Below are 27,844 nucleotides of genomic sequence, written 5' to 3'. Positions count from 1 at the left end.
ACGTGTGCAGGTGCTGTAGTGCTGTCCCAATTCTTAGGGGTAAATTTTGAAGCCCTTCCCCGTCACACTTGGTTTTAAGGGCCAAGGGGTAGGGTACAAGAATAGAATTGGGATTGGGCCTTAATCTTTCAAATTCTTTCTTCTGTTGAACAGAAGAAGATATTTTGAAGGAAGCAGACAACCTGTTACTTCCATAGTAAACTACCAACATTTTTCAGAATATCTTCCTTTGTGTTTTGAAACACGTAGTGCAGTTTTGGATTAACCATCATCCCTTTAAAGGGAGTAAACCTGTTGTCTTAAAATAATTAAGAAATAATTTTAGAAATTAAGTTAACTTGTTAGTTTCAAGTTACAACAGATTAACTTTTTTAAGTAAAGTCAACTTATCGGGCCCTATCAAACACCCGGCGCAATAAGGCACAAGACGTGGATGATGTTATTTGTTGCTGTTTTCAGACCAGCGCAACAGTAATTTACACGTTTTGTGGCTTGTTGTTTAAATAGCAAATTCATTTGTGCCACTCTGTGGACTCATGGGTGTTCCGGTCTATAAAGGAGGTGTGTTAAGGCGCATTGTTGGTGCGTTGCTATTTTTAGGAACTGAAACAGACTGCGCCATTGACCAACTAAAAGCTGCTCTAAAGTCCAGCACAGATCGCGTTATGCGCCTATGCAGGTCCAAAACGCTTACACATTGCTTAATACACACAGGATGTTCAGCAATACACAAATATCTTTACATATGAAAAAAATGTTTTATACATATAAAAAAAATATAACAACCACTACCTACATGGCTTCTTCATGCAATCGGAGGCTTTTTTTAGTTTATTCATAACAATTTGCATTTGTATAATGTTGTTGTTATTATTATTATTATTACTATTATTATTATTTATTATATGCATATTTATATTTGTTTTAATAAAAACAAGTTTATATTTGTCCACCTGTCAGGTTTTGGACCATATAGGGCATAAGAATAGGACGTGTGTTTGGGTTTTTTGACCACACTTCGTTATTATTGTTCATTTATTCATTTGCTGGAAATTAGAACTGAATTTAGAAATAGTTTGGAAATAAATCTTTGTGTGTAACAAACAAACTAAATATGTAGGCTAATGGATGTCTTCAGTGGAGAGAGTACAGCACCGTTTCCTTATCCACTAAAGTAAAGGAGTAAAGTAAAGAGTAAGTAAAACCTCTTAGCCAGCATCAGGACGTGGACGCACTGGGGTGCTGTTTTTCCACATGTCAGTGTTTGTGAACAGATTTCACCAAAAAGAACCCAAGTAATTATGACAAACTATACATCAGTCCAAAGCTACAACCCTCAAGCAGCCATTGCAGCCAGTTGGGAAGCTTATAAAGAATGTAATTGCTAAATTTGTGTAAGTTGTACAGAAAACGCTTGTTAGATATGGAGTACAAATCATCGTAATAACAAGACGCACACGCATTCATTGCTGTACATCACGGTTTATTTTGAAAGGTAAGAGTCCACGGAAAAACATCCCATCAACCACATTTAGTCCACCGACACAATAGTGTTGAATTATGGATGGTTATTCATTTGTTTATGTCACCATTTCTGGTGAAGACCTGGGGTCTGTTCTTCGTACGTGGATTACTCAGTTAGCTGGATTTGTTTATTGACGATTTGACATGATCCAGGATTGTTTCGTTCTTCAAAACTGATCCGAGAGTTGTTGTCATGGCAACAGTTCTGGTCTGTCAAACCTGCTCGGGAGCAGGCTCATTTCATATAAACAGAATTAGATCGGCTCAGTTCAAGCAAAAGTAACATTGAAAGTATGTACCGAATGCTGATATTTTCTTGCAGTAGTAACTACAGATTATATACACTTGGGAAAAAAGTAAAATAGTTAAACAAATTATTTATATATACACATTTAAAATAATTAATAATATTTCATATTAAATTATTATTAGTATTATTTATGTTTATATAAATATAAGTTTAAAAATATGTTTATAAATAAAACTTAGTAAATCTTAAAGTACAAAAACGAGGTGGGTCTCCCCAGGGGGATCAAAGAGAACATTTATTAATAGGGAATTTTTTTAGATATAAATGCGCACTATTTAAAGGTACCGATCCAGCTTTAGTACAGTTTCTGAAAGATTATAGACATGCACAATATTCAACTGTTTGTTTGTTTGTTTGTTTGTTTGATAAAACAATAATAATTAATGCAGTCTTGCACGTTTTGACTGCTAAAATGACGGTGATTTGATGCTTTGCAAAAGTTGCAGATGCCTTTACTGGTTTCAATGCTTTTTTGATGCAAATTAATTAAAATTCCTTACGCTAATTAAGAAACTAAAATAGACTTAGGCTACTATAATAAAGAAAATCCCATCTAAAATGTAAAACTAAATAAATTGCTAAATACTCTTGCCACATGAAAGTGTCAATCCTGCAGCCCACAACACATGTGGAAAGTCATTGCGTATCATATTTAACGAGCCGTTTATACAAATTTTATGTAATTTTGCTCACATGGATAATTGACTGTTAATCAGATGATGTCATTACGCTGCTGTGCCGTCAGCCAATCGTTGCATTGCTAATCATGATTTCGAGGATCGATAGATCTATCCTTCACAACACGCGCAGCAATCTTAGATCAGTGCATCCAGACATTTAATCTGATTCACGAACTTGTTTGAGGAACCAAATTAGCCAGAGATCAGTTATCAAGATTAATAGGATCTGCAAAAGGATCCGCAAAATCATCTTAGATCATTTAAGCGAGGTATGAAGAACGGACCCCTGTTGTTTACATTGTTTACCATGTTACTTACACACGAAGATGGCGTCTTTGTAGTAAAAAGCATCTCCATGTCATAGCTTTAGAAATGAGGTAAGTTTTTAGCTTTGTTCTAAATTCTAATTCTAATAAAAGTTTGCGGAGGTACACCGGAAATATCTGAACATAAGTGATGCCAACCTTCATCAAGTGAAGTCAAAAAACAGACTAGTGCGATTTATGTATTTTTATTAAAATCTGTCTAAAACTGTTAATATTTTCTGAAAAAAATGTTTTTTTGTTGCTTAAACGCTTTCAAACCATTGGCCCATGGCTCTGAGGCTTTAAAAAAATGTCATTTCACACTCACTTGACTTTCACTTTGAGTTTTCAAGCGAACAGACGAAATTTGCTAAGATTCCCATGTAAAAGAAGGCGGGGCATAAGAGCCACACCCACATATTGCAATGGGAGTTTGATGGAAAGTTTTCTGACATCTGTTAAAACTAGCAGTCTAATCCTTCCTGGATGTGTTTTATACAAGCATTGACAAATCCAGCTAATGAATGATAGTTAATTTGACTAATTACCTAATTACTGGTGTGACGATCCAGCAGACAGACAGGTGCTACACCGATCAGAAAGCACTCGCTTCAGGATTATTTCCAGGAGACAACAGCTGTTTAAGAGCACATTACTTACAGATACAGTGTGTTTCTCTGCACCGTTTCTACATTTAGGAGTTAAATGTAGTCCTTTTGTTGATAAGTTGCCTCATTACAGGTATTTCAGTGCTAATTGTATTGTAGTGTAGTGTATTGTATGCTAACAGTGCTAATTGACCATGTATTTCTACCTACATTTTTCCACCTAAATGCAACCTAAAATTGCTGATATGTGATTGGCTAATTAGAATAGGTTGAATTTTAGTGCCCAATAAGGTGGCTAGTAAGTGTATTTACATAAATTTAAACTCCCTCCCATTATATCACTGTATAAAGTATAACACGAAGGCTTATAAAGCAAGACACAATGTTTTGTGATTTTTAAATCTTAAAAAAAGCAATAATTTGGCACCTTGAAAGCGCAGTTTATTGTGCTAATAAATACATTTGATTTGATTTAATTTTGATTTGATTTGACAGTATGTGGCATCTACCCAATGGAGGAAAACGAGATTAAAACTGAATACTGGTCAACTTTACTGTTACTGTAAGTTTACAGATGGAAAACTGGTCATTTAGAGGCTCCAGCTTGCTGAGGATGAAGCATAATGAATCTTCAAAGCCCCTTGAGATCTGGTGGATTCTCTGCCTTGTGTTTTAGAGCACCATCTTGTGAGTTTAAACGCGCTGCAAGACCTGCTGTAGATCTCTGTGCCAAAAAATGTTGAATCACAGTTTAACAAGTACTTATACTCAATTCACAGTTAGTTTTGCTCTGAACAAACATTCTAACTATACAAATACCAGCACAACCCTAACAACGCTTTGAACCTAAATATAAATATTCATTCATTCATTCATTTATTCTCTCCATAAACTCTATGGCTAATAAAATTAATAACTAAAAACATACCAACCACCCACAACCTTAACAATGCTTCATACCTAAATATAAATCATTTATTCATTCATTCATTCATTCATTCTCTCAATAAACCCTGTGGCTAATAAAATGAATAACTAAAAACTTACCAACCACCCACAACCCTAACAATGCCTCATACCTAAATATAAATCATTCATTCATTCAATTATTCATTCTATCATTCATTCATTCATTCATTTATTTTCTCAATAAACTCTGTGGCTAATAAAATGAATAACTAAAAACATACCAACCACCCACAACCCTAACAATGCTTCATACCTAAATATAAATCATTCATTCATTCATTCAATTATTCATTCTATCATTCATTCATTTATTTATTCTCTCAATAAACTCTGTGGCTAATAAAATGAATAAATAAAAACATACCAACCAACCACAACCCTAACAATGCTTCGAACTTAAATATAAACCATTCATTCATTCATTCATTCATTCATTCTCTCCATAAACTCTATGGCTAATAAAATGTAAAACTAAAAACATAACAACCAACCACATTCATAACAATGCTTCAAACTAAAATATAAACCATTCATTCATTCATTCATTCTCTCCATAAACTCTATGGCTAATAAAATGTAAAACTAAAAACATACCAACCAACCACATTCCTAACAATGCTTCGAACTTAAATATAAATTATTCATTAAAGAAGACACAAAGCAGTTCTGATCAGATGCAGAATCAATCTGCTTGTTCTGCTGTGAGATGTTGTTCTTGACTCTTTTAAGAGAGTGAATATTTCTTTTGTTTAACAAAGTAAAGCCAGTGATTTTGAAAAAAAATAACACAAAAAAAAAACCCTCAAACGCCACTGAAGTGCGCCAGCAGGAATGAATAGAGGCCAACTGTGGCAATATCAGACTTTCAGAACATGGATTTAATGCCACTGACTGTTGCCCTCATCGTCTGAATAAAAACCCTCTTCTCAAGCGGGTTTACAACCTGTGAACCTCATGTTACCCACAACCAAAGCAGAACAGAGGATCTGACTAACTATACGAGAGTAAGACGGCGCCCCAGTGCCCTGCTTCTGTTAAATGTGTGTGTGTGTGTGTGTATGTGTGTGTTTGTAACACTTTTTGTTCACTAACTGCTGATGTGCTTTTGTTTTGCTTCATATCACATTCATTCATTCATTCATTCATTCATTCATTCATTCTATAAACACTGTGGCTAATAAAATGAATAATTAAAAACACACTAACCACCCACAACCCTAACAATACTTTAAACTTCAATATAAATCATTCATTCATTCATACCATAAAATCTATGACTAGTAAAATAAATAACTAAAAACATACCAACCACCCACAACCCTAACAATGCTTTGAACCTAAATATCATTCATTCGTTCATTTATTCATTCATTCATTCATTCATTCATTCATTATATAATCTCTATGGCTAATAAAATGAGTAACTAAAACATACCAACCACCCACAACCCTAACAATGCTCCAAACCTAAATATTCATTCGTTCATTCATTCATTGATTCATTCATTCATTCATTCATTCATTATATAAACTCTATGGCTAATAAAATGAAAAAACTAAAAACATACCAACCACCCACTACCCTAACAATGCTTTGAACCTAAATATCATTCATTCATTCATTCATTCATTCATTATATAAACTCTATGGCTAACAAAATGAATAACTAAAACATACCAACCACCCACAACCCTAACAATGCTCCAAACCTTCATTCATTCATTCATTCATTCATTCATTCTATAAACTCTATGGCTAACAAAATGAATAACTAAAAACATACCAACCACCCACAACCCTAACAATGCTTCAAACCAAAATGTCATTCATTCATTTATTCATTCATTCTATAAACTCTATGGCTAATAAAATAAATAACTAAGAACATACCAACCACCCACAACCCTAACAATGCTTCGAAGTCAAATATCATTCATTCATTCATTCATTCATTCATTTATTCATTCATTCATTCCATAAACTCTATGGCTAATAAAATTAATAACTAAAAACATACCAACTACCCACAATCCTAACAATGCTTCGAACTTAAATATAAATTCATTCATTCATTCTATAAACTCTATGGCTAATAAAATTAATAACTCAAAACATACCAACCAGTCACAACCCTAACAACGCTAAAAACACTAACTGCTGATGTGCTTTTGTGTTGCTTTACTGTGAAGAGCCCTCAAAGATATCATGTGACTGTAAAAACAAAACAAAAAAGCACTTGCTGAGTGCAGTGACTGGAGTAAATCTGCTGTGTTTACTCCTGTGTTAAGTCACGGGCTGTTTTCATGATGAGAATGGCTGCCCAAAGCTATTATTTTGATTCAGAATAACTATTATTTTGAGAATGCTGGTATGTTTGGGTGTTGTCTTGTGTTCAATGTTGACTCTTCTGTGTATAAATGGCTCTTGTTGGACACATTCACACACTGCCATTTGGATTATAGTCCTTTTCCAGATTAAAATGGAATGTTCCTGTGTGTTTTCATATTTTAAAGAAAAATAAGAGACCTAAAAATCTACATTTTAATCAAAATTAACAATTTATAAACTTCACGCATTACCAATTAAAACATGATCCTCCAAATTTTCAGAAAAAATGAGCATTTTTCACACACCACCTCATATCAGTGAAATACATATTATTTGTTAGTTTACAATATATATTAGTAAAATACACAGTACACAGGTACTCAAATTGAAAACACTCCAAGAAAATCAGTGTTTTTCCCTTTCAATTTTTTTCATTTATGAAATTTGAAAATGGCCAAATCAGTGAATAAGCTCAAGGAAAGTGTGTAAATATTTAGCATGGTTTCATTTACTTCTATGATTATATGTTTGTATTAAATCAGGTAGAGTGATGGATGGATGGATGGATGGATGGATGGATGGATGGATGGATGGATAGAATGACAGGACAGAAGAAATAATTATAAAACAATGGATGGATGGATAGTTGGATTGACTGAATGAACCTAAATGATAGAATGATAGAACGATTGAATGATAGATAGATAGATAGATAGATAGATGGATGGATGGATGGATGGATGGATGGATGGATGGATGGATGGATGGATGGATGGATGGATGGATGGATGGATGGATGGATTGACAGAATGATACAAAAATTAAAATGATGTATAGAACAATAGATAGAATGATGGATGGAGGGAATTACAGAATGATAGATAGAAAGATAAAATGATAGAACAATTGATAGAATGATGGATTGAATGATTGATAGAATGACAGATGGATGGATGGATAGAATGACAGAATGACAGATAGATAGATAGATAGATAGATAGATAGATAGATAGATAGATAGATAGATAGATAGATAGATAGATAGATAGATAGATAGATAGATAGATAGATAGATAGATAGATAGATAGATAGATAGATAGATAGATAGATGGATGGATGGATGGATGGATTGACAGAATGATACAAAAATTAAAATGATGTATAGAACAATAGATAGAATGATGGATTGAATGACAGATGGATGGATGGATAGAATGACAGAATGATAGATAGATAGATAGATAGATAGATAGATAGATAGATAGATAGATAGATAGATAGATAGATGGATGGATGGATTGACAGAATGATAGAAAATTAAAATGATGTATAGAACAATAGATAGAATGATGGATGGAGGGAATTACAGAATGATAGATAGAAAGATAAAATGATAGAACAATTGATAGAATGATGGATTGAATGACAGATGGATGGATGGATAGAATGACAGAATGATAGATAGATAGATAGATAGATAGATAGATAGATAGATAGATAGATAGATAGATAGATAGATAGATAGATAGATAGATAGATAGATAGATAGATAGATAGATAGATGGATGGATGGATGGATTGACAGAATGATAGAAAATTAAAATGATGTATAGAACAATAGATAGAATGATGGATGGAAGGAATTACAGAATGATAGATAGAAAGATAAAATGATAGAACAATTGATAGAATGATGGATTGAATGACAGATGGATGGATGGATAGAATGACAGAATGATAGATAGATAGATAGATAGATAGATAGATAGATAGATAGATAGATAGATAGATAGATAGATAGATAGATAGATAGATAGATAGATACCATTTACTCTTTCACATAAAAAAAAGCTGCATAGCCATTTGTAATGAAATGATGGCTTATTAAAGGGACAGTTCATCAAAGAAAAAAGCAAGCAGGAAACCGGTAACCATTGACTTCCATAGTATAGGGGAAAACAAATACAAAGTCAATGGTTTCCAGCTTTTTTATAAATATATTATTTTGTGTTCAACAGAAATAAGAAACTCCTAAATGTTTGAGAGTAAAAAGTGAGTAAATGTTTAACTTGGGTGAACTGTGCCTTTAAATGACAGACTTTTATTTTCTCAAGTCTTCAGAGCATTCAAGTTTGCAGTGTTACCTTGAACAAAAGAGCCCATCAGAGCTGTCAACATCTGATGAAAGTGGACAGGAGTGTTGATCTCGATTCCTAACAATAAACCCTGACTATATTCAGTCAATCTGTCAGCTCCGCCTCCGCCATCACTCTCCTCCAGGTGCAAATGCATGAAAAATAAGTGCAACTGTGTGACTGACCACCCGACAGGACCACAACACACACAGTCTCCAATTTCAGATGGAAACGCAACAGGTTTTCTAATGATCGGCATCCTTAAATGCTAGTAACGTTGCCATCTGTGCGCAATATGCCCATGGTTTGACTCGTGTAATAGTTCTTAGCTTGCTGCAAAGTGTGAAGCTCCCCAAAAATATATGAGCACAAAGAGAGTGCGCTGCTTCTCTGCTACAGATCCACTGAGAATATTTCATCCAGACCAAGTGGGAAACTGAAAAGAGCGCTCCTTCACCCTCCCGGCTCATGTTGACCACCTGTTGCCATGACAACGCGTAAGCATCGCAACCCTTCGCCATTTCTAAATAAAGACTTTCGATGTAATTGTTGCAAATGAAGCGGCTTTGTGAAATTAATTGTCTTTGACTTTGCCTTCGCACCGTGTCTCATTTCCTTAAGGTCAACACGCAGCATGTGTAAGATGACATTTGCACAACTACAGTAGTTGCAATATGTATACGATTCATATTTATATTTAGATGTGGTTTAGACTATGCAGATGCATATTTGTGTACTTTACATCTTCTTGCTGAATGAATTTGTGTGCTTGTGTATTATTTTAATTTCTTTTTTATTTTAATTTATTTTAATTTATTGTTACTTTTGAATTTATTTATTTTTTACAGCCCATATTATTTTATTATTATTATTTATATTATTATTTAATTTGTGCACTTATGTTTATATTTATTTTAATTAATTAATGTAATTATTTATTTATTTATTATTTTTACAGCCCATATTATTTTATTATTATTATTATTTATAATATTATTTAATTTGTGCACTTATGTTTATATTTAATTTAATTAATTAATGTATTTATTTATTTATTTATTTATTTATTTATTATTTTTTACAGCCCATATTATTTTTTTATTATTATTATTATTTATATAATTATTTAATTTGTGCACTAATGGTTATATTTTATTTTAATTATTTAATTAATGTATTTATTTGTTTATTTTTTACAGCACATATTATTTTATTAGTATTATTTATATAATTATTTAATTTGTGCACTTGTTTATATTTTATTTTAATTAATGTATTTATTTATTTATTATTTTTTACAGCACATATTATTTTATTATTATTATTTATATAATTATTTAATTTGTGCACTTGTTTATATTTTATTTTAATTATTTAATTAATGTATTTATTCATTATTTTTTACAGCACATATTATTTTATTATTATCATTTATACTATAATTATTTAATTTTTGTGCTTGTCTATATATTAAATTTTTATTTTATTTTATTTTTATTATTTAAAATATTTATTTATTTATTTATTATTTTTTACAGCATGTATTAAATACATTAATTAAATATCGTTACTAAATACAGGTCTGTATTGTATATTCTATTAATATTATATAATAATATTATTAGTATTTATATAACTATTAACTAAAAGTTTACAAATGAAATATTTTAAATAATTGATATGCAAGTCTTGTATATTCATTGCTTTCAATTTCAGTTATTATTATTTATATTATTATTATTATTATTCAATTTGTGTGCTTGTGTATGTATTTATTTAATTTTTTTATTATTATTATTATTTAGTTGGATGGATGGATGGACAGAATGATTGATAGGATAATAGAATGACAGATGGATGGATGGATGGATGGATGGAATTACAGAACAATAGATAGAATTATAGAGCAATGCATTTATTGATGGATGGATGAATGGAATGACAATGATAGATAGGATTTAAATGATAGGTAGAAGGATAGATTGATGGATCGAATGATTCATAGATAGATGGATAGATGTAATGACAGAATGATTGTTTTTTTTAATAGTACAAATGTTATTATGTAGTGTTTATTATGTAGTTATTATTTAGTTATTATTGTGTGTGTGTGTGTGTGCGTGTGTGTGTGTGTGTGTTTGTGTATTACATACTTAACAACATAGGATTCTCAGTGTTCTCATGATGTATAGTTCTGTTTTCTGCTTTTCTTGGCAAAGTTTCTCTTGTAAAAGATATTTGAGGCAACATAATATAAAAATTCTGTTTATGCTCAATAAAAGAGACTCTGTTTACTTTATTACACACACACACACACACACACACACACACACACACACACACACACACACACACACACACATCTGGCCTTTTCATCAGTATATTTTATTCCAGAGAGAGAGAAACACGCACACACATCTAGATTATTATAAATGAATCACTGTAAATATTCTGATTATTATTTTTATTATTACTGTTTTATTCATAAATGTTGATTGATAAATGTACAATTTATTCTGATTTAATAATTTTTAGAAGTATTATTATTATTATTATTATTATTATTATTATACTATATATTATAATACAATACTACTATTTACTGTGTTTACTATGTTTTTTTTTATATATGTATGTTCTTTTTAATGTTTACTTTATAAATGCTTTGGCAATGCATTTGTAATATTTGTCATGCCAATAAAGCAATTATTGAATTGAATTGAATTAAATTGAGAGAAATGTTTGTAATCTCGCTATAAGATAAAACTTCATAGAAATTAAAACCGAGTCCATTCTACTTGCCTTTCACTTTTCACTTCTAAATACTTGGTTACAAGATAAAATGGAAAGCATTTCAGTTCAATTTCCTTTATTTTTGGTATTCAAAACATCACAGTAGATGAATAAATTACGTTACATCGACACCAAGCAAGAACATAAATAACTTCAGAAAACACCTAATAATTAATAAGCTTTTGTAATTTCATAAATATAAAAATATAGATATTATAAACACATAATAAATACACATTACATTACATATATGCTCTTCTCAATGAATGGGTTATTAAAGCGACAGTTCATCAAAAAATGAAAATTCTGTTATCATTTACTCACTTGTTTGAAGAATGCTAGCCGATATTTAAATGACTAAGGAAGTCAATGAAGAACAAGTCCCAGAAACCAACATTCTTCAAAATATCTTCCTTTGTGAAGAAGCAAACAACTCAAGGTATAAGTTAGGGCTGCACAATATATCATTTTGGCATCAATATCGCAACGTGTGTATCCACAATAGTCACATCGCAGGATTGTGGTATTATAGTTGAAGAGGAACCACAGTCATTTCAAAATTTACCCTTATAAATTGATCAATAAGTTCATTATCTATCAATTAGTTCATTATTCTAGTGTTTTTAAGGCATGAGACTGGGTGAGCATTCCAAGCCACTTTAAATAATTTAGGCAGAAGAAATTATAATTGTAAGGATAATTTTATTTATGTGCATATATGATGAAGACACACTATACAGTGTTATTTCACGTTTAATTCTTTCAATTTGTGCCAGAATACTGCTAGACTCCCAGGAAACCAGACAGTATATTCATTCATTTATTTTCCTACGACTTAGTCCCTTCATTTATCAGTGGTTTCCACAGGGGAATGAACCGCCAACTATTCCAGCATGTGTTTTACACAGCGCATGCCCTTCCAGCTACAACCCAGTACTGGGAAACACCCATACACACTCATTCACACACATACACTACGGCCAATTTAGTTTATTCAATTCACCTATAGAGCATGTCTGTGAGGGAAACCGGAGGAAACCCACGCCAACATGAGGAGAACATGCAAACTCCACACGGAAATGCCAACTGACCCAGCCGGGATCAGTCCTAACCACTGATCCACCATGGCGCCCACCATACATTACAGTTTATTTCATTTGAATCTTTGCTCTATTGTATTTATCAATGCTTGTGATTGGTTTATTGTACTTTATGCAGATGCACTCTCCTACAATATCATCTCACCTAATCAAATGTCATTCTTTCCAAATTCATTTCATCTGATGAAATTCTACTCAATATGGCAAGATCAGAAAAATATAATATTGCTAAGGTAGATTTTTCCAATATCATGCCCTAGTATGAGTAGAGTAAATTGTGAGGTGCTTTTCAATTTTGGGTGAACTATCCCTTTTTATCCTTTTATAACTAACTCTTTTTAATCCTGCAGAAAATATTATGAAATATGTAAAGCTTAATGCACTACTGTGTGTCTGGACCCCCCCCCCCCCCCCAATTAAATACACCTTTGCACCTAATTTATTGCATCTCTGACCCTTCTGAAGTGAATCTGATTGTCCCTGCAGTACCTGGATCCTCCTGTAGGGGGCGACGGAGAGTGTTGCGTCTCAATGGTCTGCTTGATTGACAATAACAGAGTGTCTACTAACAAACCATGAGAGGTATTTAACTCTGGGGACTTCCCATTTAAAATACGTTTCGAGCACAACACTTTCTTTTTATTTATTTCTCGTCACGCTACTTTATCTTTTTGTGTTTAATCTCACTGTGTGTGCGTACTACAGCTTCAGCAGAGACGAATCAGATGCATTAGACAAACATTCCAGCAGGCTGTTTACAGTGAAACAGTGCAGTATTAAAGCTGCTGGAGGATATGGGTTTAAACTCGACAAATATAGGAGTGCCCTTTGGGGGGGATGGAGTAAAAAAGAATAACTCAACTCATAGAAAGCTCCGAGAGAATCTCTGTTCCTAGGCAACAGAAACTTAATATACAATTAATAATATGGGAATTTGCGATCGCTCGTTTAATTTGCCTGGGAATTGGCTTTTGTCTCAGGATATTTAATATGGCGGATTTGGTTGCGGGGACCGTCATTGACATATTTAAGCTTGGTTAGGTGAAGCTCCTGCAGGGTCTGAGCCGCGGTTAAGCTGAGGTTTTGTGGCCCTCGGGTGATGAATGAATGAAGGAGAACAATCACAACACATCCCCAGGCTCTCATTGTGTTCATTCAGAAGCCGTACAGTAGACAACAGAGCTTTTGTTCTGCTAAAGTGCCACTGTTATACAGCTCTAAAGGTTTGTAATTGTGTTTTGGAGGTGGTCTACAATTACATCCATTCAAGGTTTACTTTTAGGCTTTTTTTCTCGTAATATCCAGTGCAGCATCAGCTCTTTTTTTTACTGTGTCTGAAAGGATTTCTTTAAAGATTCGCTCTTTCTAAACCAGAGGTGTCAAAGTAGAGTTTAGATTCTCTGCCCGAGTCCAGACTTGACCTGACCCATCCCGTGGGCTGGGTTAGGCTGATATTTCCTGCCACTATCTTCAGACTGGTCCGTGATCGGGCATTTGTGTGGGTTTTTTTTAGTCATTATTTATTTAGACTAATTGAGTGAAAAGCTATAGCATAATTAGAAATATTATACAAATATTTTAGCAAAGTCGGCATAAGCAACACGTGTGGGTCTACAAAGTTGCACAATTTCTTCCTTTCATTTAGACTATTTATTCACTTATTTATTATTACTTTACATTACTGCCCAAGTTAATGACTTAAGGCAGTAATACAGTGCATCCGGAAAGTATTGATATCGCTTCACTTTTTCCACATTTTTTTATGTTACAGCCTTATTCCAAAATGGATTAAGTTCATTGATTTCCTCAACATTTTACACACAATACCCCATCATGAAAATGTTAAAAAAAGATTTTTTGAAATTGTTGCAAATTTATTAAAAATAAAAAGCTGAAAAATCGCATGTACATCAGTATTCACAGCCTTTGCTCAATACTTTGTTGATGCACCTTTGGCAGCAATTACAGCTTCAATTCTTTTTGAATATGATGCCACAAGCTTGGCACACCTGTCTTTGGGAATTTTTGCCCATTCCTCTTTGCAGTACCTCTCAAGCTCTATCAGGTTGGATGGATAGTGACTGTGTACAGCCATTTTCAGATCTCTCCAGAGATGTTCAATAGGATTTAGTGCTGGGCTCTGGCTGGGCCACTCAAATACATTCACTGAATTGATGTGAAGCCACTCCATTGATATTTTGGCGGTGTGCTTTGGGTCAGTGTCCTGCTGGAAGATGAACCGTCGCCCCAGTCTGAGGTTAAGAGCACTCTGAAGCAGGTTTTAATTCAGGATGTCTCTGTACATTTCTGCATTCATCTTTCCCTCTATCATGACTAGTCTTCCAGTTCCTGCTGCTGAAAACATCCCCACAGCATGATGCTGCCACCATCATGCTTCACTGTAGGGATGGTATTAGCCTGGTGATGAGCGGTGCCTGGTTTTCTCCAAACGTAACACCTGGCATTCACTCCAAAGAGTTCAATTTTAGTCTCATCAGACCAGAGAATTTGGTTTCTTAGGGTCTGAGAGTCCTTCAGATGCCTTTTGGCAAATTCCAGTCTTCCGTCTGGCCACTCTACCATACAGGTCTGATTGGTGGATTGCTGCACAGATGGTTGTCCTTCTGTAAGGTTCTCCTCTCTCCAAAGAAGAACACTGGAGCTCAGACAGAGTGACCATCGGGTTATTGATCACCTCCCTGACTAAGGCCCTTCTCCCCTGATCACTCGGCTTAGATGGCCGGCCAGCTCTAGGAAGAGTCCTGGTGGTTCCAAACATCTTCTACTTACGGATAATGGAGGCCATTGTGCTCATTGGAACTTTCAGAGCAGTAGAATTTTTTCTGTAACCTTCCCCAGCCTTGAGACAATTCCGTCTCGGAGGTCTACAGACAGACAATTCCTTTGTCTTCATGCTTGGTTTGTGCTTTGACATGCACTGTCAACCCTGGGACCTTATATAGACAGGTGTATGCCTTTTCTAATCATGTCCAATCAACTGAATTGACCACAGGTGAACTCCAATGAAGCTGCTGAAACATCTCAAGAATGATCAGTAGAAACAGAATGTACCTGAGCTCAATTTAGAGATTCACTGTGAATACTGATGTACATGTGATTTTACAGCTTTTTATTTTTTAATAAATTTCCAACAATTTCAAAAAAATCTGTTTTTCACATTGCCACGTTTTTTACATTATAGAACTGAAGGAGTATATACTAACCTGCACATTATTCAATCACAAGATGGCGCCAAAAACGCAAAGCTGACAGAAATGAAGCTGGCTGAATGAATCACACAGTAAACTACGAATTATTAATCCACAAGAGGGCGCCAAACCATCAAAAACAGCAATAGTATCTGGATGCAGACTTGGATTTGCAAACTGAGACTGCATATCTCAAAGACGCAGTGTCAGACACGATGCTCTCAATGAAGCTAGTGCCGTCACTGTGAGGGGTAGGGTTATGGGTGGGGTTAGTTGGGGTTAGCTCAGATTGCAACTGCATCAAGTCTGCATCCAGACCCCTCTCAAAAACAGTGGCAGACAAACATGTAAATATGAATGTGGATGTAGGTATATAGATGTGGACGTATTCACTGATGGGAAAGATGATATAAAGTTCCTGGATGAGCCTGTGGTATTCAGCAGTCGTTATCTGGGAATAACATAACTTGGAATGTCGCCACTGACCAATCAAGTATTCAAGACGAGCGTTTAATAAGCGTTAATAAACCAGCCACATATCAAGAAGCAAGTACAAGATCTGCTATATGTCCTCTGTTGTTTACAGAGACGTTCAGCTGTTGCTGTATTTTTTTTTGCTGTATTTGCATGTTCTTGTCGTTCATCGACATTTGAGATAACAAATGTTAACGCGCAAAAGACACGGTATGTCTTGGAAATGCAGAATGCACTTGAATGCAAATTTCAGGCATATTATAATTGATTTACATTTTTGTCTTTGAAACTTTGCAGTCCATTTACAGTAGCAAACAGCTTTATTATACACTATATAGTACACTATATAGTAGTGGTAAATGTATTCTAAACAGCTTCTTTCTCCTATGTGTTTTTTCTTTTGTCTGCAGGGTGAAGCACTTCAGACAGGAGACGTCAGAGGCACTGAACTGTCTGGTGAGTTTGAATATGCATATTTCACTGCTGCAATTGTACATCCGGAGTTAAACTAACCTTTAAACCTTAATATTAAACTTAGGATCTTTTAGGCTTATGTAGCCAGACCTTTCAAATAAAAGGCAAGAAGTCAGGTCCACATCGCAGTGTGTTCTGGCCAAAAAACACCCACTCAGAGAAGAACAGAGCCTCTGACTGACACATAAAGCAGCCAATCAGAGTTGATTTTAGTTTTTAACGCACCATCGATCCATATTTCGATAATAACCTGACAGAAACATTTCATTATAAATAAGTTTGTGCGGCAGCATTGCAATTCTGAGATCAGAATCGCTGTCCATTGTTTAGTTTCAAATAAAGAGTCTCTTACTGATCAAGAGATAAAGTCCTACAGGGTTTACTTCCTACTACTTTACTACTTTATTCTCTGCATAGAATAGGTTCGACAGTCATACAGGAACATCGATCGCTGCAGAGTGAGACACACAGGCTAACCAGACACCAAGTTTTATCTTCTTTCACCCAGCTTCTTCATGACACCCTGCTCTCTTCAGAGAATTCCTCCACTGAGGATTAATATAAGGCGCCCAGGATTTACACTTATTGAATGCATATGGTTAAAAGCAGATGACCACCTTCTGAATGACCCTTCTTGTGATATGTTTATGTATCATCTTTTCTTTGCTATATGTTTTTTTTTTTTTAAAGAGCCCCTATTATGCTTATAAAAGGTCATATTTTGGTTTTGGGGGTCTCCAACAACAGGCTGATCTGCATGCAAGGTCAAAAAACTCTTTCATTGTTTTATAATATGCGTTTATTTTTACCTAATTACCCCAATGGCTCCCGTATGATTCGTTCAGCAATTCATTTGTTCCCAAACCCCTCCTCCCCTATGCTGATTGGTCCATTGACCCAGCCTGTTGTGATTGGTTGACTGTGTTCAGCGCGAGATGGAGAGAAATGCCCACCACGGCTATGTGTAACTACACGGCCAAGTAATGTATGTATGTGAGAGCCCAATGCAGGAATGCAATAAAGCAATGCAGTTAAACACCAGCATATTACTCTACTCTTAACCCTAACCCCAAGTAATAGCAACGACACACATTCAGTATTAATCCACACAGTGGCAAAAGTTGAACTATTTAAAAAAAATTGATGCGCTGCGCGTGTGAGGAACAGCTGATGGTGGCCATAGCAAAGGCAAACAGCAGAGGATCATGAGTTCAGAAATGCATTTAAATCAGTAAAGGAAGAAGCACGTGTGCCATTTTCAACATGGTTTTAGACACGATATGTGAACAGCCCCATAAAGATTTAACCTGAGAGATACAGTACAAGCACTGATCTGTTATAGGTACACGATTACAAGCCGCGCAGAGCTATTACAACTTATAACACACAATTAAACACATATTTTGCAAACTACACAAAGCGAGGCACCTATTTTAATCAAGCTTACATGTTATGATCTGGAGGAGAAAGAAACTATTATTTTGATTTATTTATTTATTATTAGTAGCATTACTATTATTGTTGGCATTACTATTAATATTGTTATTTTATTATTTATTATTATTTCTTTTGTTATTAATATAAAATTTTATTAGTAGTAGTATCATCATTATTATTATTATTATTATCTTTATTATTATTATTATTATTATTATTATATTTTATTATTATATTTTATTAATATATGGTTTGTGATCACTGATATTGATTAACGACTTTTATTATTATTATTTTTTTTTTATTATTATTATCTTTGTTATTATTATCTTTGTTATTATTATTATTATTATTATTATTATTATTATCTTTGTTATTACTATTATTATTATTATCTTTGTTATTATAATTATAATTATTATTATGTTTGTTATTATTATTATTTTTATCATTATTATTATTATTATTATTATTATTATCTTTGTTGTTATTATTATTATTATTATTATCTTTGTTGTTATTATTATTATTATTATTATTATTATTATTATCTTTGTTGTTATTATTATTATTATTATTATTATTATTATTATTATTATTATTATTATTATTATTATTATTATTAGGAGAAAGAAACTGGGTCATATGAACTGTAACAGTTACTGACAAACTCCCATACATTATAGTCTAAGCTTCTTCCGTTAATAGCAAACAGCCGGCTAATCCCGCGTTGCATCAGTCATCAGAAAAATGACAGGAATAAACAGCACACGGTTGGCTATACTGTGGTATTGTTGTGAAAATGAATTTGAACCCTTTATTCCCCACAGCTGAATCTCCATGTGTCCGTGATCGTCATCTTCGTGTCATAATCAGTCTCGTGATCCCCTGCGCTCCGCTAGTGTCTGAATGGAAAGGGTTCACGTTTTATCAAATCTGGATCTACATATTTGGTGATGTACGGTGTCGACGCGTTCATGCAAAAGATCCGAACCCAGCACGATTCATTTATTCGACTCTGAATCGACTATTTTGTTAAAGAATCAATAGTTTTAATCACGATACACTTTCAGTTTTAACCCTCAGCTGGATGTTTTCATTCACTCAGTGCTGTGTTACACACTGCATAGAAGCTCATTTTCAAAAACTCACGTTAGGGGCTCTTTAATATACGCCGTTACTAGTAAGAAAGAGAAGTTTTATATAAATCAATGTGTTAGTAATAATAAAAATGTATTTTTCCACCATATTGTAAAATGAATACTTTTATCCAGTAACAGCAGAGACGACGTCATAAAATGATGTTCATCTGAACTTTAATACTCATCTTAATACAAAGTACATGAGTATTAAATCAGCCTTTTAGATATTTTTTGAAGCATCATGTGACACTTGAAGACTGGAGTTATGATGCTGAAAATTCTGCTTTGCATCAAAGGAATAAATGACATTTTAACGTATATTAAAGTGTGAAACTAGTATTTTGAATTGGAGTAATACTGTATTTCAGAATATTTCTGTTTGGTATATACTGTTATACAGAATATTACTGTTTTGTATATGCTGTTATACAGAATATAACCGTTTTGCATTAATAAATGGACACTCTTTTTTTTTATCATCAGCATATGCCCGCCCTACTCCACCTAAAGGCACTGGACTGCACCGCTACCAGATTCTTGTGTTTGAGCAGCCTAAAGGCCGGAAACTTTCCCTTACTAAAGAGGAGAAGCGCTCACGGGGTAATCACACACACATGTACAGCTATCTTTATGGGCACTTTTTATTATTTTTATTATGTTTATTATTTTCATTTATTTATTCATTCATTATTAGTAGCATTACTATTATTGTTGGCATTACTATTAATATTGTTGTTTTATTATTTATTATTATTTCTATTGTTATTAATATAAAATTTTATTAGTAGTAGTATCATTATTATTTTTATTATTATTATTATTATTATTATTATTATTATTATTATTATTATTATTATATTTTATTAATATATGGTTTGATCACTGATATTGATTAACAACTTTGTTATTATTATTATTATTATTATTATTATTATTATTATTATTATTATAATATTATTATTATATTTTATTAATATATGGTTTGATCACTGATATTGATTAACGACTTTATTATTATTATTATTATTATTATTATTATTATTATTATTATCTTTATTATTATTATTATTATATTATTATTATTATATTTTATTAATATATGGTTTGTCATCACTGATATTGATTAAAGATTTTTATTATTATTATTATTATTATTATTATTATCTTTGTTGTTGTTGTTGTTGTTGTTGTTGTTGTTGTTGTTGTTATTATTATTATATTTTATTAATATATGGTTTGATCACTGATATTGATTAACGACTTTATTATTATTATTATTATTATTATTATTATTATTATTATTATTATTATTATTATATTATTATTATTATTATATTTTATTAATATATGGTTTGTCATCACTGATATTGATTAAAGATTTTTATTATTATTATTATTATTATCTTTGTTGTTGTTGTTGTTGTTGTTGTTGTTGTTGTTGTTGTTGTTGTTATTATTATTATTATTATTATTATTGCTGTTATTATACATTTTTATTATTATCTTTATCATTTTTATTATTATAGTAATTATTTTTATTTTTTAATTTTATTATTAGTAGTATCATCATTATTTTTTTATTAGTAGTATCATTATTATTTTTATTAACTTTATTATTATTACTATTATTATTGTCATTATTATATATTTTTTATTATTGTTATTATTATTGTTATTACTTTTATTAGTAGTAATAATATTACTACTACTACTGTGTACACTTTTATATATTTATGCATGATTTTATGGTGTTTTCTCGAGATTGGACAACAGGTGTTACAATTTCATAGAACGTAGCAGCATACAAATAATGTCAAATTTCATATTTTAGGATCCACAGAAGAAAAAGTTCATATAGGTGAACAATTTTTTACAAATCTTTTTAGTATACATACGTTTAAATACACATTTGAACCATCACACACATATACACACATAACCACTTGCATACATGCGTGTCCACCTATTTTAGATTTCCCTGAAAATATCAGGCCTTGCCATTCAGCACAACTTGTAATTACCATCTCGCCATGAAGTGACAAACACCGCAGAGCAAGACGTTGACGTTTGCCTCTAATTTATATGTTTTTGTAATTGCTCTGTAATTTAACATTTATATCAGAATGATTGAGAGCTGAATAGAAAAGTGCCGATAACACTGAAGACTAAATACACACACTAATACACATATTACAGACTACCGTTAGGATTAAAACGTAGCGAGATTATGAACCGCATTCATGACTGACGTAATTAAATTCTTCTTCTTTTGATACATGGCACGCGGTGACCAACTTGCGGCAGAAAAATGATGTCCTGATGGCAGAAAACATCTTAATACATTACATTAAGTCGAATGACCGCATTTGTCACATTCAGCACTTGAACTAGTTTTCTTCATTGCCAATTATGATTTTCCACCGCTCCCTGTACCTACTGGTAGGTTTCAGCTGCGTATGTGGCTTCCTGTACAGATGGCCTTATGAATTATGGCAAGTGTTTGATCTTTGACAGACAAGACAGTTTCCAAAGCTTATAAGACTTTAAGTGAGTCAATTAAGTAAGGGAAATGTAAATGCATTTGCTGTGTCTGTGTTTTAATGTGTTATCCAGCATCATACACCTGCTCTTCTACTTTCAGCGCCATTGAATATCGGCCAGAGTTTGTTAGTGATGTGTATAAGCTCTGTTTGCTGTACTATCAGACAGATTTTAACTACATTCTGAAAATGTAGCCCTATATACATTTCTGGAGATCAATAATCAATAATTATGTAGCCAGAAGTACGTATGGCTGAATTTCGTCTTTAAAACAAATGGTATGGCCCTGGTATGGTGTGACCTATGGTGGTATGAGCCTTTTCGCGCTAGCAGCTGACCGCTTACCTCCGTATGGACGGCTTTCCCGCTGTTACCAGTTTGATCAGTAGCTTGCCATGTACGTCGACGGACCTAAGACGCAAAGAGGAGTTGACCATGATGACGCGGTTCGAGTCTGGTGAAGATCAGTTCCAGAAAGCAGGTAAGACAAAAACAGAAGCCAAACAAAATTTAATAAACAAGTAAATAACAGGGTGAGAATGTGGTAAAATCTGAAAACGTGGTAAAAATCAGATGAGGGCTTTTCTTTTTCTGGATTGCTTTTTAAAACACTGTCGATTGGGTTTAAGGAAGTGTGTGGGCGCTGGTCAATCAGTGCTTTTGAAAACACTATCGGTTGGGTTTATGGAAGGAGAAGGGTGGGTCAGTCAATCAGTCGACAGCAGCCTCTGGTGGATTTACGCGAGAACAGCAGACACGAATGGCACTCGTGAGAAACATTAGAGATTTGAAAAAGCGTAAGACAAAAATAAAACAGAAGCCAAATAATAAAATAAATAAGTAAATAACAGGGTGAAAATGTGGTAAAATCTGAAAATGTGGTAAAAATCAGGCTGCCACAAGTAGGCATGGGGCGATAATCGTGTTCAAGGTATACCACGGTTTGGAAAAGTCAAGGTTTTAACCGTCAAACCGTCAACATTTTCTGCAATACCCTTCCTAAGGTATGTGCACGATTTTTTTAACTTACTTTTTGTATTTGTTTTTTTAGGACAACAGTGTTTTCAGAAAAGAGAATATATCTAAGGATGCTGTTTTAAATTAAAAAAAAATCTGTATTTAAAACAACTGAAGACAGCAGAAGTCAATAATTAATTCAGCCTGACATGCTTAGTCTTCTAAAACATTTTAAATATTTCTCAAAATAAAATATATTGTGTTGAAAAGGGAAAAAAGCATTTGTTTTTAACCAAGGGGCAACCTCCCGCTCTCCCTCGGGAAGCCAATACGGAAGTAACTAAAACTGCAATTCATCGACTCGCCTTGGGGGGCTGGCTCCAGGAAGTCCAGGTCATTTCTGACTGCAATGGGAAATTGGCCATTTTTACAGCTGATAAAAACATGCGTACAGCCTGGTACAAAAGATGGCTTTGGTGCATATAGCCATGATTAACCTTCATGACAACTGTGAGGGGGGTGAATTTTTTTATAACTCATCCGTTTCGTTTTATTAAGTTATATTAAGTTTGCATAATTAAGGGCGTGGCCACTTGAGTGACACCTAGGTCTCGCTGCTCGCTGTCTCGTCACCTCAGCTGATTACGGCTAATTAGCCGATGAACTTGGCATATTCATCGTATTTTTGTGTTGGTTAATGTTTTTTTACACAGTCAATTGCCTTTTGAGATTATTTCCTACAATTATCAGATGATATGGGATGCTGTGTGCACTTAATTGTGCTCACAAACCATTCACGTGGCCTCCGTTTCCCTGGTAAGTAAAGTTATATACTTGTATACCATCTCTATAAATGTGTGTTTTATTAAAGAACATTATCATTTATAATGTTCTTTAGAGCTGTAATGCCCTCCAGAATCTGACAGATTGAATATTGGTAGGCTCTAGAACAGTCATATGAAGGGTTATCATACAGTGTTATGCCTGGATTTCATCAATAGTCTTGGATTTACTTACACAGACTATAATTGAAGTGTTTGGACGTATTTCGGGTTTTCCTCCTGTTGAAAAATGTCATAAGAACACTGCTTAGTGGCTTAATGTATTACAGCAGTGTTTTTAAAAGTCTAAACACTTTATTGATATAGTGTACAACCAAGCACATGTGGTCAGAATACGAACGAGTCGCAGGTAATAAAGTATTAAGCGTTTCTCCCAAAGTAAGCTCTGTCTAAACCAGGTCTAAGCAAAATGCCAGCACGTGTCTGTAGCTCCGCTCACTCTCCGCCTTTTTGCCCTTGTTTGGTATCCCGCTGTGGGTGCGATGACGCGTGAACAAAATGGCTACGGTTGGCCGCGCCTAATTTTAGCTTCATTTGCGCTCTTCAGAAACCTATGGGTGACGTCACGGATGCTCCGTCCATATATTTTACAGTCTTTGTTTTTAACCCAGACATTCAAAAAGAATATATTTTAGAGCAGCAATCCTAAAATTGTGAAACCGTGATATTTTTATTCAAGGTTATCATAACATTAGAATCGTATACCGGCCCATGCCTAGACACAGGGGCTTTTCTTTTTCTGGATTGCTTTTTGAAAACACTATCGGTTGAGTTTAGGGAAGTGGGTGGGCGGGTCAATTGGCGCTTTTGAAAACACTGTCGGTTGGGTTTAGGGAAGGAGAAGGGTGGGTCAGTCAACAGTGGCCCCTGGTGGATTTATGGGAGAAGAGCAAGTGCGAATAGCACTTGAGAGAAATTTGAGATCTCAAAAAGCATACACAGCGGCCTCTGGTGGATTCACGAGAAGAAAAAAAAACAGCAAAAAAATGTAGCTCCTGGGATGTATTTGGAAGCCTGGGTTGGAAAACTCATTTAGTTTTGACAAAAACCTATTTTGCTTGTCTAGAAAATGCTTCTTGGTTTAAAAATTTTGAGATATTTGGCCTAGAAACAAGAGAAAAACTTGAAGTAACAAAACTCTTCTCTTTTTTTTGCAGTAAGTTCAACCAATCTTAAATATTTAGTTCAACCCAACATGAAAATGTCATAATTTTCCTTTATATTCTTACAAACAAAACGTGTCAACATTTTCAAACAAAATCTTTGGAGCATAAATATATTTCTGTTCCTCCACCGAAAGTATGTCAACATGTTCTCATTGAAAATACGTGCTTCAGCCTACATTTTTATTCAACCGCAAAAAAACACACTTCAACATACATCTGACTGCAGTATTTAGGTGAGATAAACACTTTTCCCACTAATGATATTTACAGTGACGTATTATTGACAAATAAAGGATTATTTTTACACAGTTCTTTGCGCGACACCAAATACATAAATAATTGTAATGAACTGATTTTAATAAATAAATAATATAGTATTTTTAAGAAAAGACAATCTTCGTAGGGCCTTACAATAAGGTTTCACAGTTAATGTATTCACTGACATGAAGACTGAAATAAATATTCATTTAAATGTCTTAATGTTAGTTAATGAAAATAAACCTGTTCATGTTAACTCACAGTACATTAATGTATTTAATGATTTTAACAATGCATTAGTAAATGTTGAACTATGATTAACTAATGAAACATTGTAAAGCATGACCGCAATCTTATTTAAGAAGTCTTATCAATTTGCTCTGTTCTCATGCGCTTTATGTGTTGTTTACACTTGTGCCGACTGCTAGGCACATCTTGTTTTATGGCTGTGTTGCCTGTATTACACGTAGTATCTGTAACGGGATCAGGAGATGCTGCAGACTGGAGCTCAGCATAATATGATATGAATCTTGATTCAGATCAACTCAAAGCAGTGTTTACAAAGTGCCATTCGAAGCTTTACACTATTTGAAACTAAACTAAGACAAAAATTAATGATTTTTTTGGTTCAGTTTACATTCTAATCTCATCCGAAACCATATATTGCTATCTTGATGCCTAATTGGATTTCCTAATCATTTTCTCATTAGTATTTTTCATTGGCTCCGATCGGGCCAAAATTGTGTCATCAGCAAAAACCCTTCCAGCCATTTCCTGTTTGTGGATTTTATTGTGATTAAATTGTTGCAACTGCCTCGTTTATATTATATATTAACAATCTTCTTTAATTATGAAGATTTTATAATGCCTTTTCGTGAGTAATTCATAAACAATAATGCTCTCAGGGTGTCCTGTCCAGTGGTTTTTGTTTTCATCTGCAATCTAGGAGAGATACAATAATTAATTGTTGTGTTTTGCTGAGTAATATGTGTGTGTGATGCTGGGATACATATTGACTGCATAGAACAGCTTAAATAAGCAACATAGGCTCATTCTGAAAACGTAGCCCTAAATACATTTGTAGAAATTGAATTATGTAGACAGAAGTTTGTATAGACCTCCGTACCTCCGTATAGACGGCTTTCCCACTGTTACCAGTTTGACCAGTAGCTTGCCATGTTTGTTGGTGGACTTGAGACACAGTAAGGAGTCAACCACGTTGATGGGGTTTGAGTCTGGTTCCGGAAAGCGGGTAAGACAAAAACAGAATCCACCGGGTCAGTCTGTGCTTTTGAAAACACTATTGGTTGGGTTTAGAGAAGGAGGAGGGTGGGTCAGTCAATCGGTCAGTCAGTCAGTCAGTCGACAGCGGCCTCTGGTGGAGTTACACGAGAACAGCAGATGAAATTAGCACTCGCGAGAGAAATTTGAGAGCTGAAAATTGTACACAGCGCCCTCTGGTGGATTCGCAAAAACTGCAAAAAACAACATAGCTCCTGGGACGTGTTTGGCGCTGTCCAGAAATGTATATAGCAGTACGTTTTCAGAATGAGCTTGGGTTGTAAATAAGACATGTAATAAATAAATAGGTCTTTCTTCACTCTTTAAGTACCAGTTCCAATTATACTGTGAAGCAAGACTGGTAGGAAATTGCATGACTAGAAACTCCTCTCAGCCAATCAGACTCGAGAACCGCAACAAATAATTAACATATTCCATTAAAACTAACAATTGATTTCATTTTGATTTGATGTTGACTCTAAGTCTGCGTTAATCATTAAGTTGCTGAGACTTTTCACAATGTTGATATTCTTCAAACTGAAATGCAATATTGAGTAGGGGCGGAGCCTTCTTTTACGCATCATTCCCTAATGATAGCAAATTAACTGTAAGAAGGGCGTGGTTAAGGGTTTTATGATATTAAAATGCCTTTTTAGATGTTAGCTTCAGTATATTAGCCTTAAGGATATCTATAACTAGTGTGACACAAAACAATAACAAAATGTGTGTTTACAGAGATATAAAACCGATATCTTTTAGTTCGTTAGTTCCGCCTAAATGAATCGTTGTTTTTTTTCACCTGAGCTCATCAAATCTTGACCAATCAAATGCTATCTAGCATCTGACATGCCCCGCTCCCTTCTTATCTTCTTTTCATTTGTTGCCTTTGATCTCGGTCTCACCGGCAGAGCTGCAATAAAACACTATTGGCTGTTTTTAAAAAGGAGCTACTCTATCTCCCGACCTCTCTTCGTGTTTTAGTTAAGATTACGTCAAACATCACATTTAAAAAAGCACATTTTAAAGTACGTCACGGGACCTTTAAGTAATCATTGTAGCTAAAGCAGTCAAACTGACATCATCAGAGAATATCCGCCACTCTAAATGCGGAAGCCAATGCTCAGGACTTTGATTGAAGATTACCCAACATTTATTTTCAGTAGATTAACTTGTACAGATTAATTATTCACTGTAAAGTCCACATGAATCGGAAGCTGCAAGCATTTTTGTTTTCGTATTGTGATGCAGTTCCTAGAGAAATGGAATATTAATTGAGAAAAAGTGGGCGTGGCTTGTTTTTTCTACTGCA

General features: G+C 33.8%; 1 protein-coding gene across 1 annotated transcript in view; it reads left to right on the top strand.

The window, feature by feature from the left end:
• Nucleotides 1-27,844, top strand: part of LOC130233141 (phosphatidylethanolamine-binding protein 4) — a 190,774-nt gene that overhangs the window by 140,254 nt on the left and 22,676 nt on the right. The window contains exons 5-6 of the mRNA XM_056463039.1: nucleotides 16,848-16,893; nucleotides 19,974-20,090. Of these exons, the coding sequence (XP_056319014.1) occupies nucleotides 16,848-16,893; nucleotides 19,974-20,090 (163 nt within the window). The remainder of the gene's footprint in view (nucleotides 1-16,847; nucleotides 16,894-19,973; nucleotides 20,091-27,844) is intronic.

This window comes from Danio aesculapii, chromosome 8 (genome assembly GCF_903798145.1).
Source record: "Danio aesculapii chromosome 8, fDanAes4.1, whole genome shotgun sequence".
In the NCBI taxonomy this organism is placed as follows: domain Eukaryota; kingdom Metazoa; phylum Chordata; class Actinopteri; order Cypriniformes; family Danionidae; genus Danio; species Danio aesculapii.
The sequence above is the reverse complement of the archived record's forward strand: the minus strand, read 5'-3'. Positions and strand labels throughout refer to the sequence as shown.